This window comes from Peromyscus eremicus, chromosome 13 (assembly GCF_949786415.1).
Source record: "Peromyscus eremicus chromosome 13, PerEre_H2_v1, whole genome shotgun sequence".
NCBI lineage: Eukaryota > Metazoa > Chordata > Mammalia > Rodentia > Cricetidae > Peromyscus > Peromyscus eremicus.
The window spans coordinates 42,958,831-42,977,229 of NC_081429.1; the positions used below are offsets into that span (position 1 = coordinate 42,958,831).

Consider the following 18,399-nt stretch of genomic DNA (forward strand, 5'->3'; position numbering starts at 1 on the left):
TCTAACGTCTAATTTCTGCTACATTTCATTCCTCTCAACTCCTACTTTCAGAGTTTCATGCCCAAGTCATAGCCAGGTGACAGGCCAGAGTTACTAAGAATCCTGAGGCTGAGCATGCTATGATTAACATCTGTTTCACCTTCCCAGTCTGACCAGTGGCATATTGAGGTGATCCTACTTTCGTAGTTTGTTCATGGAGCACCCATTTAATATTTTTAGACACTTCCATTCGTATAAATGCAATAGTATCTTCCTCCTTGTTATTTATTTAAATTTTCTTTCTTTTTTTTTTTTTTTTTTTTTTTTGGTTTTTCGAGACAGGGTTTCTCTGTGTAGCTTTGCGCCTTTCCTGGAACTCACTTGGTAGTCCAGGCTGGCCTCGAACTCACAGAGATCCGCCTGGCTCTGCCTCCCGAATGCTAGGATTAAAGGCGTGCGCCACCACCGCCCGGCTATTTAAATTTTCTTAATCATAGACTTACTGCAGTACAACTTAGCATCTGCTCTGGAGGAAATAATGCCCCCAAGGATGGACACATGTAACCCACATGTTACCGTAAAAGACAGAGGGGACCCACAGATGGTGTAGATTTAAAGACATGACCATTACCCTAGGTTATCAGGATGAGGCAGGAATACAATCAAATGTGTCATTCATTGTTAGAGGTGAAATTGACTAGAGTAAAGAAAAAGATCCTGTGACTACAGGAGCAGATAATGTAATTATGTGTCTGCAACCCATGGGATATCAAAAGAGCCTCTAAAAACGGAAAGAGTGAAAGAAAAACTGAACTCATGGAGCCTCGAGAAGGTAATAGTCTTTATGTTGCCTTGAATGAGATTCATTCTGATTTTTGACATCCAGAACTACAAGACTATATTCATGTTGTTTTAGACAACTCAGTTTCTTAGGTTCTGCTGGACCAAGTGTTCAGAATCACCCACCGGGACTTTATACTTGCATTTGCTCGAGGCTGCTTTTTTCTTAGACATCTCCCAATCTTTATGAAATTAAAAGGATGATCCTAATGGGGGTCTACTAAAAAAGACCTTAGAGTTAAGAGAGTTCCACCTCCTATCTCCCAGCTTTTGTATCATGGATAAAACTGATATGCTTTGATTAGGTCTTAACTAAATTATCATTATTATGTCCATTTCACCAACTGTCAAAACATGTTCTCAAGTTGGTCCCATTGATAAGATTGGATGCATGAGTTTCTAAGTGAATCAGATGGATTTTGTTGTTATTCTTGTTCTGTTTTCTTTTTGTTGTCTCTTGCTTTAAAAAAAAATTGCCAATACTTTTACACAGCTCATTTAGCTTTTCAAGATAACCTGATAACCCCGCCCCATCTACTTCAAGAGCTTCCCAGGAACCTTTGCCTATGTTCGGCCTAGTCTCTGAAAACATTACTGTAGTTCCTTCCTTGGAATCTCTTCGCTAAAGTTGTAATTTATAATTGCCCACAGACCCTTCTGCTTGAATTCTTCCAGTTTTCTTAACCATCTCAGCAGACATGTTGCTCAATCTGATCACTGTCAAATGCCATCTCTTCAATAGTGAGAATAATGCTAAAATCTATCACCACCTTATACTGTACTGTCATGTTGGTTACCTATCAAAATTATGCAAATACAAACAGGATTATTGATCCACTATCAACGCACAGAAGTAGCTATACCTCCTGTGAGGTAACAGATTTACAGTGTCCATGATGGAAAGGGTTTCTAAACAAATACTTTTACTAGTAAGTACGTGAATACATTTTCATTTTTTAAAATTTCTTATCAATTAATTTGTTGGTTGTTTATTTAAAATGCCCAACTGTGTAATAAATACTATACTAATATTATGATTGTATTCACCTTAATCCTAAAAGGGTGATATTATTCATTTTACAAAGCTGTAGCAGGAAAGTAATTGCCCGTGGCAACATGGCTCATGAGGCAATAAAGATTTGAACCTATGTCTGTCTTATCAGGAAAGCTTAACTTCTCTATATTAAATAAAGTTGTCAGCATTTAAAAAAAAAAGATTAATGCTACCTATCTAAATCCATTCTAAGTAAAATCCATGCTTCAGTGTATGATAAATAATACCAACATAGTAGTTACATTTGCTCTACATTGAAAGAAAACTTTTCTGCCTTTGTGCCCGTAGACAGGTGCTCACTTTCAATATTTTTGAGCTAATCCATTTGCTGTCACACAAGCAGCACTGTAGCAAAATTCATTATTTTAAACTCATCTCTATTTTAATGGAAGCAGCTTCAATATTCTCTACAAAGGTCGAAATACTAAGCACATTATTATCTCTCCAAATTTTTAATAGACAAGTACAATTCAGACAAAATCAAGAAAAATCTGTTTTACAGCTTCCAGAGAAAACACAGAGAAAGGGAAAGGTTTCCTGCTAACTACAATGCTAAAGTTTCTTTAGAGAGGCTAACAATGGCCTTATGAACTCTAACCCAGTGAACAGGTCTTCTGCTCCACACATGATGACTGCTCTGGGAGGTCGGTCAGATGTGTGTTGACTTCTTGGTGATGATCGAAATTTTTCTCTCTTAAGAATTTCAAAGAAGCAGCAGCTTCCCTGGCCTTTTGTTTTATGCCTTTTGGAGGCACTTACTTTACTTTCGCTTTACAGGAAATAATCTTCCAGTCTTCAGTCCCACCTAGTTGTTTGGAAAGAATGAGTCAAAAGTAGGTATTATGGTTTTTGTTTGTTTGTTTAGTATTGTTTTTCTTTCATGAGGTTCTGTTGCCTTGATTCAAAGCTTCTATGTTATTAGAAACCAGAATAAATAATCGAAGAAGAAATAGAGAGTAGAAAGGATGTGGGATCTTGATGAAGCCAAAGCATTCAGGTCAAATAATGTGAAAGAACAACAGAAAATCCCAGCAGTTTTATGTTTCCACATATGGTAAAGTTCTGTCACCTCTGAAAGGAGGGGAAGCTAGGTGCAAGGATAAAATAGCATTAAACCTGAAAAATAAAATGCAGAATGATAAAAATGGACCAAAAAATGATGAACCACCATGAAATAGACAATGTTAAATAGATACTGCAGGCTTGACCACTTCCTAAAGAGGGAAATCAAAAGGCAGCTGAGGGGCTTGGAATTTGATACACAATGGATTTGACATATTGATTGTGATAATAGGAATACCCAAAGATAATGAATGAGTACAAAGACTCTGATTCATGACAATTATACACTATTTTTTAAAATCTCCCCATTGTCTTCACAAATTGTTCTCTTAATAAGTGAGATTTTCCTCTTCATAATTCTGATAAAAATGTTAATACCATGAAAGTATTTATAAGCTTTATATATGATAAAATTAGAATATGAAAGTAACAAATACACATATAATGGATGTTCATAAAAACAATATTATTACTTCTCATTAATAGTGAGCATTGATTCATACAAAAACATTCAATCATGTTTGATACATGATCAAACCATGGGCACCATATGTTAAGCAACACAATACTCTGAAAACAGAAAGAAGATTCAGATGGATTTGGGAATTTGGATTCTAAGGGTTGACTGAGTTTTCTTTTTCATGTGTCTCAAATATGGATGCCTAGGAACAGGCAACTTAAGTATTCCAACTTTTGAAGACCAAAAATACTACCATAAAGTCAGTTCTTTCTGCTCTAAATCTCAGAAAACTGAATCACCTAACATGATAGACACCATTTAGGTAATAATGGCTGTGTTCTGGCTAAACTCTACAGGGGAAAAAAATCCAACCAACCAACCAACCAAACAAACAAACAAAAAAACCACAGTCCCAACTTGACTGACCCAGACTGGCAAAGTAGTAGATAGTGGTTTTACTTCCATTCTCAGTAATCTATGACTAGAATCCTCAACATCCTAGTAAATGGCTTAAGAGAAGTTGGGATATGGTTCAGTGACCAATCACTGTGAAATGCACCAATCCAGATTACCAACAATAAAAGATTTTTTTTCCTTAAGGAAAGGAAAACAAAGAAAAAATAGAAAGAAAAAGAGCTGAATGTGAAGGCAATTTTCTTTTGTTGTTGTTCTACAAACTTTCTTACCAAAAAGAGAAAAGTCCAAGTTACAAATTATGAGAAAAAGTTCTAATTAGAAAAGAAAGATTATCAGATGCATAGATGATGATAGATAAGAGATAGATAGATAGATAGATAGATAGATAGATAGATAGATAGATAGGTGGATGGATGGATGGAAATTTAGACAGTATATACATGATGATTATAGATAGATGATAGATTTTAAGTAGATTATAGATAATAGATAGATGGACAGAGAGATAGATGGTATATATATATATATATATTAATTATACACACGTACTTCTAACTGGTTAAGTGTTATTAAATTTTCATGGAAATTTAAATTAGATTACAATGAGCTATCATAATATGTATTAGAATGGAAGATTCATAAAAGTAGGATATTGAATGCTCTACTGTTGAGAATATAAAATGAAACAACTCTAGAAAAACATTTTGACAGCTTAAGAAAGAAAATCTTACTGAAAATGATCCTACCATATAACCAAAATGACCTGAATAAAGTGAAAAGAATATTTTTTTCCTTAAAAAAAAGTTAAAAGTACAGCCTCACAAACAAGTCTGCAAAATATTTATAGGATCAGTAATTATAACACTCCAGTGATGGTTGGTGTTCATCATCAACCTGAGAAAGCCTAGAATCTTCTAGGAGAAAAACCTCCATGCACACCTGTGAAAGACATTTGCATTAAGTCTCAGAAAAAAAGGATCTGGGAGATTTTCTTGTTTGTTTTCACTGAGATGGAAAGACTGACTGACTCACTGTGAACAGCACCATTCTCTGGCTGGGATCCTTTTCTGTGTAAATGGAGAAAGGATGCTGGGTAGCAGCAGCCCTTAATCTTTCTTTGCCTCTTGACTATAGATTTACTCTGATGTGATTTTCCCACCGTGATAGACTATAACAATGAACCGAGGGCAAAAATAAACCATTTCTTCTGTTACTCTGTTCCCTCCAAGTTGTTATTCTGGCTCTCACTTCATTGTTACAGTCCTGTAACTCATTTAGTTATACATGAGCCTGTAATAGTTAAATTCTTGTATGCTTTAATTAACACTAAAATGGCAAGATATTTTGTTAGACATTATTTTGGCTGTGTCTGTGAGAGTGGTTTTGGATGAGTTTAGTGTTTGAACTAGTAGACTGAGAGAAGCAGTTTGTTCTGTTTACAATGGAGGGGCGATATCTGTTCCTTTGAGGATTTGATTAGAAAGAAATGGAGGAAAGGATCTTCTCTGTATTTACCTGTTTTACTAGAACATGGTCTTCTCCTGCCATTGGGATGTGAATTGGACCACATTACTGCTTGTTCTCTGGGCTTAGACTTGAACAAAGCAGCTCTGACATTGTTCTTCTTGTATCCAAGGTCTTTGAACCCAGCATAGAATACACCATGGACAGGTATATTTTTTATTAGGCTTCAGCTATGTGTGTGTAAATATATATGTTTGTGTATGTATGTATATATACATATGTATATATGTTAAATATTAAATAAATAATAAGTATATAGATATGCAAGCTATTGTATGAATACTAAATAAATAAACCAAAATAAATGGAAAAACTTCTTTGGATGAGAATTTGACAGTTTCTTTGATGGCTTGCCATAATATTCAGTCATTTTATATCTAAGTATTTACCCAAGAAACACAAAATTTTTGTCTATAACTTGGATAGATATTCATAATATTGTAAGATCTAATAGCCAAAAATGAAAAACTCCCTTAATATCTACCACTATGTGGATTAGGAAAAATATAATGTATACACATAATGAAATACATGTAGGTCTAAAAATGAGTGAACTATTAATAAAACATCATGAACTATTCTGAATGTAATTCCATAGAGTGAAATAAATGTAATAAAAGACAAGCATACTATACAACTCCATTTATAGAAAATTTTTTGAACTACAAATAACCATAGTAACAGATGTAACCTGGGATTGTCTGAAGGAGATGAGCAGGCATGAGTGGTTCCATAGATGAAATGAAATCTTTTACAGATGATCAATACATTTATTTCTGGACAGTGGAAGTAGTTTGTAATTGTGTATACGTAGCACAACAAGTTGTAAACTTTAGATTTTATAATATCTGGGCTGGTCATCCTTTTCATTGTTAAAATACTCTAGAAAAATCACATTAAAGGAGAAAATTTATTTTTATCTCACACTATCAGAAATCTTAATCTTAATAAACCATTGGATCCAATGGGGATCAGAAAGTCATGGGGAGAGGAGCATGTACCAGAATAAAGCTGTTCACCTCTATGCATCCAGGAAGCAGAAAGAGAGAGAGAGAGAGAGAGAGAGAGAGAGAGAGAGAGAGAGAGAGAGAGAGAGACAGAGACAGAGAGACAGAGAGAGAGACAGAGAGAGACAGAGAGACAGAGAGACAGAGAGACAGAGAGAGAGAGAAGGGCTGTATAAAAGTTATACCTGCCAAGGGTACACTATCAGTGAACATCATCTTTCTTCAACTAAGCCCCCTTTTCTAATAGCTAGCCCATTCAGTATTAAGACATTAATAGGATCTTGTTTGGAGGTTCTAGTAGGGGAGCACAGCTACTTGTATACCTTTGACTGAAAACCAGTCCTTCTCTGTTTATGGAACATCATCTTCTTTGGCCCAGTGCATAGCTTCAGGTGGGTATAACTCACTTAATCTTTCCTTTGAGGAAATTTTAGTTCACAGATTCTCCCCAAGAATAATAAAATCAATAAATCAGGTACTGGCAGAAAATATTTTATCTAACTATTGTTACCAAATTCATGGTAGATCTAAAAATAATTTTATAATCTAATCAGCAATTTTCTTAGTCAATTTTCTACTGCTATGAAGAGACAGGCTGACCACGGCAACTCTCCTGCAGGAAAGCATTTCATTGGGGATTGCTGACAGTGTCAGAGGTTTAGTCCGTTGTCATCATGGTTGGAAACATGGTGGCATGCAGGTAGACATGGTGCTGGAAATTAGCTGAGAGTTCTACATCTGGATCCACAGGCAGAAAGAAGAGAAAGACACTGAGCTTGGCATGGGCTTTTTGAAACCTCAAAGCCCACCCCCAGTCACACACTTCCTCCAACAAGTCCACACCTCCTAATCCTTTCAAATAGTGCCCCTCTATAGTGACCAAGCATTCCAAGCCATGAGCCTTGAGAGGCCATTCTCATTGAATAACAAAATAGAGCCTGAAAAAAGAATGAATATACAATTAGTGTTTGTGAGAATATGTAAGGATATAAAGTTATTGCTTTAGATTTTTTTTTATTTTCAAGTTTTAAAAGCAGCTGAGAGTGTAACTTAACTGAGGTCATGAGTTTAAATCCTTGCACCACAAAATGGTTTTAATTTTTAATTTCTGACTTTTTCTTTATACCTATGCATTTTATTTTGTAATTTGTATAGTTAAATTATACAATGCCAGTGAAAAAATACATTGATGACTTCCTTTTGTCCCTCAGTACTCACTACCCTTTCCAGTCTCAGTTACTGACATCTGCTGACATTATGTCAAAGTTATAAGTTGAACACTCCATTGTGCCATCTTCTATGTTAAGGTCCTTTCACATTATATAATGCTTATAGAAATATCCATGTTATGAATCTACTCATGAGTGGTTTTGTTTGTTTGTTTCTTTTCTAGATTTTATATTACAATTTGTTAATCTGAGTACTCATTGTAGTATACTTGTGTTGATTCCAGGTTTTGACGATTTTGAATATACTCCCATAAATACTTGAATACAAAAAAAGGAAAAGATATCAATGGATTAACTCAGTGATGAAGTTTGTACTATTATAATCCAATCACTTGTCAATAAAATCACCAGCTAGATATCTAGCTTTTGCTGGCCAACTCTGGTGGGAGGTAAACTTTACATCTGAACCATACCAGTGTCATATGTTCATATAGGTCAATGTTCCTCTCTTTAACAATTATAGGAAAGATTATTGTTACACAAGTATAAAGTATAAATGTGTCTAGGTAAATCTGTCAATCTTGATATATTACATAGATTAAAGTAAGTAGCCCTTAGTCTTAGGTTTTGAGCAAAGGTGATGTGAATTGGACAGTTTAGATTGTTGGTTTTAAACCACTCAACAAGAAAATATAAGCAGCTTACTTTCTCAAGTATATGCTGGAGGAGTTGATTTTCATGATACCTGGTATGCTTGCAGCTCATGTTCACTCTATCCAAACACAAATCACAGATGCTCTTGTCTGAAAACCCATGTTTTGTGTCATGAGCTATTGCAGGCCATGACGCAAATGCAGCATACAGCAATTGATAATTCAGATGTCAAACCACTAGGTGAATAATTCTTTAATGGGATAACCTAGTGAAGCAAGGCTTCTGGACCACTGACTCTGAAAACTGTTGCTTCACTCTGTAATTTCACCTGTGCAAAAGCAGCTATGGTATCTCCCCGATACCATGTATTTTCATGTAAGTGTATATGTAATCTCATGATTGCATCTCAATCTTATGGGCACATATACTTATAGATTGTCAGGAAGATGACTTCTCATTAAGCTGTATAATTTTGATGTATAGAAATAGACTAGAATATGCTTCATATCTAGATCTATTATTCCTCTTGGACTGTAAGACTTAGAAGCCTATTCTCTATAATTAGCTAAACTGACAGGGCATATTGGCCAGACACAGTGTCTGTGGATAGATCGCTAGTTGGACTTTCACAGATTATACTCAAGGATGGAATTACAAAATTTCTGGGTTATTGAATCAAAGTCCTTCAGAGACAATAGTGACCTGAATTGCTTGCCAGCTTCCCCTGCCAGGTCCAATTGATAATGGGACCAGCAGCTCTCCCTAGTATACTTATAGTAATTAATACTCTACACAAACTTCTAATCTCAGTTGATGATATAAAACTCAAGTTCCAACTAACTAACTGTTTATTATTTAGGTCCCAAATAATAACTAACCAATTAACCCAGTTCAGAGAAAAATAGTTTTATGTCCAGCTACCTGAAGATTCCACTGCCCAGGGAATGTGCCAAGCACCATGTTCCCACCTACGTGTTGCCATGGTAAATGGTTTTGCTCCTTATCATCTTTCAAGAAATGTGCAATGACCTTGAGAGATAGCCTTGTAACTTTTCCCATTATTGCAAGAGTCTCCTGTTAGAAATGTGTATATAGCGATGTAGAAAGAAGAGCTAGGGAATCAGAGCTGAGAAAAATTAGAACTAGAGTAAAAGAAATTGACCCACAGAACATGTATGACTCTTTTTCCCTCAAATAAATAGAAACTTATTTATAAAGACCTACAGATAAAAAAGTTTGATGCTCTAGAAATACCCCTGAGATAAGAAAGTCCTAAATTAGATTTTTCTATGCTGTGGTTTATTCTATGTACCCTGTGTGTAGCCTTGGAGCTTGACATACATACAAACTGGCATACAACAGTTTCATATTGGTAAAATTGGTGACTAATGGAAAGATAGGGAAGATTTTTTTCACTTTTATCTTGAGAATTTTTAACTTTTCATGAAAGTCATGCTGCACTCCAGGTGCCTCAGGTAAGTTCAGATATGTAGACCAGGAATTGAAGTCTTTGTTCTTATTCAATACATTGCATCCTGTTAATAAAATTGTTATGCACTAATACCATACTGAATAAATGTTCATTCTAAATAAGAACACCAATGGTGAAATTGAAGTACAAAACCTAAAACAAGGCCTCCAAAGTCTTTGGTATTTCTCCAATCAAAATCTAAACCACAAAAAAAAAATGCTATACTATGGTCTAGGCATAAAACTCTCAGGTATTACATAGGGCAATCACATGATCATGGCCAGTTTGAACTACAGAGCAAGTTCAAGACCAGCCTAGGTAACTTATTGACATCCTGTGTCAAAGACTGGGGGTATAGTTCAGTAATAGAGTGCTTGCTTAGTATGTGCAAGGTCATATGGTCAATTTCTATGTCTTCCTATATGTCTTCCTATATTCTCTATATCTTACTCACTGCCCCTTACTTTAAAAAATTATTTTGCTAATGATATAATTCTTCTACCTTTTTCTAAAACCCCTCATATAGAGTTGAAAGGAGGTGTATTTGGTGTATTAGTGAAACAAAATTTTGGCTTGGAAAAGGCATCATTTGCTCTTTACTTTGGATAATTTGTATCAACCACATGTTCTCCCTTTGTGTTTAACTAGATAAAAGGATTTTGTTTAAACTTGTGGAAAAGTCTACTTTGCTGTAGTTATATAGCAACTGTGCAATGTGGAAGAAGTTGAAGGAAGAATGGAGGATGGCAACTGGGCAGGCACCCACAATAGTTTGACCCTTAACTCTTAAACTAACTCATTGAAAACTATTCAGCACATTGTATTCATATTTTATGCATATATGTGTGTGTGACAGTAATAATCAAAAAATGCCATCACAATTTGAGAGGGTAAAATAGGAACTTAGGATGATTTTAAGGGAAGACAGGGAAAGGGGAAAGTAAATGTAATTATATTTTAATTAAATATCCTTTTTAATAAAAAAATGCTATTCAGCTTGTTTACAATGGATGATAAGTTTTAACATATCCTTTGTCTTATTTCCTGTTGATTTTGGTGTGTCTTGCAGCTGCTGAAGGGATGATATGCAATCACCTGTGTTCAAATGATGGCTGTTGGGGACCTGGGCCAGACCAGTGCCTATCATGCCGGCGCTTCAGCAGGGGGAAAATCTGCATAGAGTCTTGTAACCTATATGATGGGTAAGAGACCACAATGCCACCTTAAACTCATGAGCTATGCGCTACTGATGAAAGCAAAAATCTGAGCTTTAGAAAAAGGGTAAGAATTTAGAAGGAGTTTATCAAGATTTTTCAAGAGCACTTGTGATGCAAGAGAAGAGATACAAAGTTGTTTCAAGGAAAACTGATTTTCGCTTGAAATAAGAAGTCTGGTACTGACCAGCTTGCACATTTTTAAAGACATTTACCAAGACAGATAAATACCAATGAATTTTTACCATCTTACGTGTTAGCAAAACTGTTCAATTTTTAGTTTGCAATATGAGGTAGATTGCTACAACCTTCTTTCCCCCAACACCAGTGGTTCTCAACCTTCCTGAAGCTGCAACCCTTTAATACAGTTCCTCATGTTGTCATATGCAGCATGCAACCTTAACCATAAAATTGCTATCATTGCTACTTCATAACTGTAATTTTTCTAGTTATGAATCATAATGTCAATATTTTGGGAGATAAAAGTTTGTCAAAGGAGTCAACCCACAGGTTGAGAACTGCTTCCTGACACCTGACACTCTGCTACAGTTTTTCCTCCTACAACTTCCTTCCACTTTTCACCTAGAGTGATGGTAGAGCCCCTGATTTTTCTCCACCCAGGTTGAGTGGCCTTATTTCCACCTCAGAAACAGCATATGTCTCTGTGTCTTTGCCTACTGGTGAGGGTTGTAGAAAAACTACATCTATGATTTACATTGAAGAGTATTTGAAATGTACTCTGCCACTTTCTAAAAAGCAGTGTTTTAATCAGTACTTTTAATTTTCTTTGGTTCTTCAACCATCACATTGCCTGCAAGAAAACCTAGTATCCATCCTCTCCTGTGGCATTCATGCCCCTAAAAAACACTCTATCATAGCACAATTTTATGCATCATAATTGCCCTTCATTAGTGTGGTAATACATTTCTCAGGGTGTTCCTAAGTCAGTTTTTTCTCATATAGCTCAATGAAAGTACTTTTGGCAGCTTTGGAAACTACAGTTTTGAAGGTCTTTGTTTCATTTCTTATGTTCTTCATGAATTTCCTCATTTTGACAACTAATTTCATGATAGCTGATACCACTAGTGTTGTACTTCATGTTTGTACTATAAAAATATGTTTATCACATATATGTATATATGTGTGTATATAAGAATATATATACATATATTCTTAAAAATGACACAGGAAAATTTTCTCTATGAAATGAGGTAACAGATGAAAACCAAATTTTACATTAAAAGTAACTTAAAATAAGAATTTAGTAATAGGAAATAGTTCAGCTTAGAACTTTGTAATCAATAGATCCTGCCCCATGGGATTGTATTCAGGCCTCTTCATATTGCTATGGAAAGATAGTCCTCTAAATAAAGTACCTCAAATCAAAATACACACCTGTCTAGCAAATGATGTTATTAAAGTGAATTTTAGCAGAATTTAGTTCACTAAGCTCAAGTTAGCTGCAGAAAGAGATTAGCATACAGGCATGTATTTCTTAGGAGATGGGTATCGAGAAATCGTTTTCTCTATCAGCAGCACATGATGGACAATGAGGACTGATGTAATATAGTATCAGCTAAAATCATGGATTGACTGATAATCAAGCGAGGAGTAGAGTACAGGCAGTCTGATTCTTTCTAGAATGTTATTTTTTCTTAAGTATTCTAGTATTACTGTTGTCTGAAATATAAAATATAGAAATACATAGCTATATGTTCAATTCTGTGTTGCATTTCTACAGACTAATGGATGCAAAACAAAAACAAACATCAACAACAACAAAAACTAGTGGCTTCTTGAAGCCCAATCAACTAGACTTTTTTTATTTTTATTTTTGGATTTAACAACCTCTAGCTTTACTGCATTAAATAAAATGTGTCAAAGAAATTTAAATTATTAAAGTATTTTTCATTACAGTAAAACCCAAGAAATATAATTGTTTTAAAAGCATACTAAAGTTTGTTTTCAGTTCTTATCTGCTCCATGAGGATTTCTCAAACCTTCCCCCATCTCCAGTGTTCTGATTTCTCTTGTCTTACCTAGGTAGCTGGTTATGGTTGTTTTTGAGGAAAATGAATCTGCCTTTTAACTTTATACTGAGTTTTTCCTTTTTTCTTTTCTTGTTTCTGTCTCCCACCTACTCTTCCATCCTTATTGCCCTTCCTTCCTTCCTGCCATCCATTCTTTTGTACGTCCTTCCTCCCTCTCTCCATGTCTTCCTCCATTTCTTCCTTCTCTGAGGACTAGTTATGTTGCCTAAGCTTGTTTAAACTTCTAGTCTCACCTGATTTTCTTGCCTCAATTCTCCAGTGGCTGGGCCTAGGAGACACATGGCAACTTCATTGGCTAAAGCTGATTTTTACATGAAAAGTGGGAATATTGTTGCCAACTTTATGATTATGTGATGTGAAAGGTGGTTAATAAAGTCTTGTTCAAGTTCTTGCTGTGTATATCATTATCATGATTTCCCATTTATCAGTTAATCTGAGTTTATTAAATGGTTGAGTAAAATACTTTATCTTAAAAACTGATTAAACCTGTCGAATACATACACATGTATAAAAATTACAAGTCTATTTATAAATACAAGATTTTTGCATGTATATGCAAAAAAGAAAGTCAAATAATTCAGTCTAATTTATATCCAAATTCAAGTGAGAAAATAATTAGTGAACAATCAAAATTGGAGAGATGGTAGTTATAATGGAAACTTGGAACCCCAAAGTTTTTCCTATCGAGCATACATTCTATGTCCTTGAGATTAACACAAAACCATCAGTGTGCCAGTCGATGATCTTTGATAGAAATTACATATTTAAAAATCATACCTGAATAAAACATGGTTTTTCCTTTTATAGAAGATACTTAGTAAACTAAACGTCAAGTGTTTAATTCTCTAATCCTACTGTTGGTGTAAGATGTCAATTTTAGAGATTCAGTTTTATAGCATTCACTCTGGATCCAAATACTAACAATGCTAGCACATTAGTATCATAGACTGTAATTGGTTAAGACTCATCCACATAAAGGGAACTCTGCAAAAACCATGGTGGAGTCACTGGGGCATGTGAAATAAGAAGAGTAATGGTGGCTACAACAATGGTTAAAGGCTTCGTAACTCTCCAGGACTTCAGGGAGGAGCTCTGATGAAGCAGCAAGAAGTCAGGAGCCATGTAATGAAATTAGGAAGGAAAGATGCTCCTCTCTCCATTGCTCTTGTGGCATTGTGTTTAGTTCATTTTTTTAGTAAAAGGGGGACCTGTAGGGCTCTGGCCCCCATTTTGGGTAACTGTTGTCTTGCTTGCTGACCTTGATCTTGATATCCTCCCTATGCTAATTCCCTGCTGGGTTCCACCCTCCTGAATGCTTAAGGGAAGTTCCTTGTCTGTGTATCCTGCATAATGGGCGTTAACAGCTTAGAGGCAAGACTGTAAAACATCTATAGGGAACTTCTGCCCTACAGGGTTCTCCCATTGTACTGTAAGCCTGTATTTAAGACCTCTTCCCTCCTTCAATAAACAGCATTCAGCATAAAAAAATAAATAAAAAATAACATTGTGCCACTTAATAAATAACAGAGGGGTGCTTTCCACCCCCCAGTTAGAACTGGACACACCCAGACAATAAATTATCAGCAAAAAAACAAAAACAAACAAACAAAAAAACCAATGATCAAAGGCTTCATAACTCTCCAAGACTTCAGGGAGGAGCTCTGATGAAAGCAACAAGAAGTCAGGAGCCATGTAATGAAATTAGGAAGGAAAAGTGCTGGTCTCTCCATTGCTCTTGTGGCATTGTGTTTACTCTTTCTGGGCATGCGGAGAGGTGCACATTGGGTAAAGGAAAGGGAAAAACACAGACTATGCCTTAATAGCAAGCAACTTACATCCTTCGTTTGCCACCATAACCCTTTAATGGCCAAAGACTCTATTATCTCAAACTGGTAACTCTCTTAAAATTTCATTATACATTATTTGTAACTTGTCATAGATTTAAGTGCCCTCCCTTTGGGTCACTTTCACTTTTTATTCTAAAGACTTCCTCAGTTAAGTACTTTCTATCTCTCATAGTTAATGAAACATAAAAAGAAGCCTTATTTTTATAACTAAGGTTTCAAACTAGAATTTCATTAAAGATTTGATCTAAAACAAATTAATATCTGACTGTACAAGTACTAAAATAATGCAGCTGAATATGTCGGCCTTATACAGATAATCTACCAATGCTCTATTTTTTGAAACCATATTTAACTCCTTTCCCTTTGAAGAAAGCATAATGGCATATATGTGTGAAAATTCCTAAGGAAGCCCAATAAATTATACCCTAATTTTAGAAATTAATAAAATAGAAATCTAGATTTAGAATTAATTTAACCAACAGAATATACAGCTTACCCTTTGGAATTCCATTGCTTATTAAGACTTTATGTCTTTAAATGAGAAAAACGTAGTGATAGCCTAAGGAAAGAAAATAATTCAGAATTTATCATCTAATTGATTTATAATTACACTATTCATGTTGGTATTGGTTTAAAAAGATGGGTTAGGAAACAAAGACAAAAATTATGAATAAATTAGATATACAAATTTAGTTAATGACCTACTTTGTTAATGACTTCTAAGTGATACTAAATTATTTTACCCAATATTTTATTTTTATTTTAGTGAAAACAATGTAATTTTAACATAGTATAGATGATTGGTTTTCAATTATCAAAGTAAAATATTTATATTAGACTTTGAATGCAATAATTATATCTTTAAAACCTGTAATACATAAATAGACAGAAAATGTAGTGATATAAAAAGAGACAGTCACAATCATGGTAGATTATAATAATAAAGTTTTTCCACCATATACATTAAAATAAACTATTTCTTGTGTTATTCCTTATAGAATTACTTCAAAAAGAATTTAGACTAAAAGGAATTTTGTGATATTAGATCAATAATCTAAGAAAATAAAATCTAGCATAAAAAGATATTTTTCTCTAATTCTCTAAGGCAGATGTTTTAAAAGAAGATAAGAAATCAAAGCCTGTTTTGAAGTTTAACCAAAAGTAAGTTTAATAGTCTTGCAACCTTGAAGGACAAGGTTGGAGAACATTTATGTAGCCCCGCAATTAAAAAACTATAGTGGTTTAGAAATGCAAGCTTCAACCAAGAGTAATAATTTATGTAGAAACAAGCAGATACAGTCTTACTCAAAGAGGTAAAAGTGATTCTGCTGTGTCATCAAAAGAGATTATTTTCTATTTTTGGAAAGTGCTAGAATCTCTCTGACAGGAGAGAGCTTTCCAGAATGAGACAATTGTTGAATCCAATCAGGAGCAAGGAGAACCATATGGCTGCTGTATATCTTTTCTTTTCATAGAAAGCGTCCTCCTTAATGCATAGGAAAGTGCATCTGTAGCTCCTGGCACATTAGCGAAACAGACTCAAGAATTTACACTGCCAGTAGGACTCTTAGCAGATGTTGCCTCATTTGTTAGGTTGATAGCTTGTTTGCTTACACCTCCTCACGCAGTTGATATTTTCACAGGGAATTTCGAGAATTTGAAAATGGTTCCGTCTGTGTTGAGTGTGACTCCCAATGTGAGAAGATGGAAGATGGACTACTCACATGCCATGGACCGGTAAGCCTCAAAGTGTTAATGGGTGTGTTGGCTTTTTTGGTATTATGTATACAAATGTTTTGTCATTGCTATGGGTCTATCTGTCTTTTAAATTGGTATTTATAGGATACTGAGGGGAAACATGTTTAATATTTCAATCTAGAAATATACAGTTTAGCAGGAATGATAAAATATTAGGAAATTGAATATTATATAAATATATATTCCCATAATATTGTATTAGAACAGAAGAATAAGGATATAGAGTTGTTTGGGGACATGACATACTGTAGAGAGAGAAATATACAAGTGATCCACTTACATGATAATAACTGAATTAATGAAAATCTGTATAGACAGTTTAAAAAAGCACAGATGAATGAGAAAATAAGATTATGGAAGTTTATGTTGCCTTGTGAAAAGTTCAGCACTCTTATTTAATATCTCTGATGGCAGAATGGAGCATACAAGGAGGAGTAGCTGATTGAGCTCCCTAAACTAGGACCTAAAGCAATAGCCTTGATGCTGTATTAGAGAGAAGGATCCAACAAGTAGAAGTCCATTATGAAAGCCTTAAGGACTGAGAAGCTTTCTCCACAATTCAAAGTTCTATTAGGGAGAACACTGCTCTGAGTCTCAGGAAACACCCCCTCTCCCTTGAGTTTCTCTGAACAATAAGATCAGTCTGTGCTTGTCATTAAGAAGTGATGCATTCATCCTTCTTCAGACAAATATTTCGTTCTTCTATTACTGAGTCATCTCTTAGTATTAGCTTGGGGATCAACATTTGGGTACAAGCAAGAATTAAATCTAGATTCATAAAAATGTATTTAAGAATCTAAAGAGCATACGTTTTCTATGCGTGCACTTACTCAGCCTTTAACTAACTTATAAAAAAAAAATATTGTTGAGTCCTCCAACCTTCCATCAAGCCTCAGTGAGCCACTCTGGAATCTTCTCTAAAAGATGTGGAAAACTCATGCATTCCAAGGACTGTCACAAGATCAATAAACATATGAAAATGCAGGCCTGCAAGAAACAGAAATGAAGTTATGGGACATAAAGAATGAGAGTGTAAAGGACAAATTACTGTTCCTCAGCCTCTAAAAAAGAATGTCCATGGGCATCCGTAGCCACTGTGTTTCTCCACTGAGAAGAGTCATGAAAACACAGCTGGCCTCCTACATGAGACTTACAGATTCCAAAAAAAAAAACCCAATAGTCCATCACAAGGGAAAGGAAGAAGTTTCCCTAGTCTGTTGGTAAAGCAAGTTGAGGTGTCTACATGGGTTCCTTAAGGCTTGTGTATTTAGGTGACTCTTTGGCAATAAGTCATTGAATGAAAACAAGGATACTTTTGGAGTTTAAAAGCTGGAAAATAAATGATTACAGTAACCATATTTTGCTATTTCAACTGATAAGTCCGGGAGCATCGGATGTCTGTAGACCTAGTCAATGCCTACTGAACATAGGCTTAGGGAAATACTACTTAAAAAGTGACTCACCAGGTTGACCATATGCACACTGTTTAGTTTGTTGATTGTTGCAGGTGCTCCTGCACCGTGGCTTCCTGGGAATTCCCTGCGACTTTCTGTGACTTAATATTTTCTTAACATGTATAATTTCCTGTTCCTTTGCATTCCTGCTCTTATTCTGAACAACCTCAAAGAAGCATTCTTACTTTGTTCAGTGTTTGACGTTGTTTTAATCCTTGCTTTGTATCAAGCTCCATTGCTGGTTTTTGTATGTTAACACTCGTTCAAAAATATTTTTCAAAGAAGTCATTAGAGATGAATTTCGTATTAGTCTTCTCTCAATGATTTTGTGTTTTGTATCTTAAAACTCATTTGTTTAAATATTTCAAACTTTCTCGAAGTTTTCATATTTCAAAATAACCAAATGTTACTGATTATTAATATTTTCAGTATAATTAG

At 34.9% G+C, this 18,399-nt stretch overlaps 1 protein-coding gene across 1 annotated transcript in view; it reads left to right on the plus strand.

Annotated features, from left to right (window-relative positions):
- Positions 1-18,399, plus strand: part of Erbb4 (erb-b2 receptor tyrosine kinase 4) — a 708,187-nt gene that overhangs the window by 415,661 nt on the left and 274,127 nt on the right. Inside the window, exons 13-14 of the mRNA XM_059278119.1 lie at positions 10,707-10,839; positions 16,393-16,486. Of these exons, the coding sequence (XP_059134102.1) occupies positions 10,707-10,839; positions 16,393-16,486 (227 nt within the window). The remainder of the gene's footprint in view (positions 1-10,706; positions 10,840-16,392; positions 16,487-18,399) is intronic.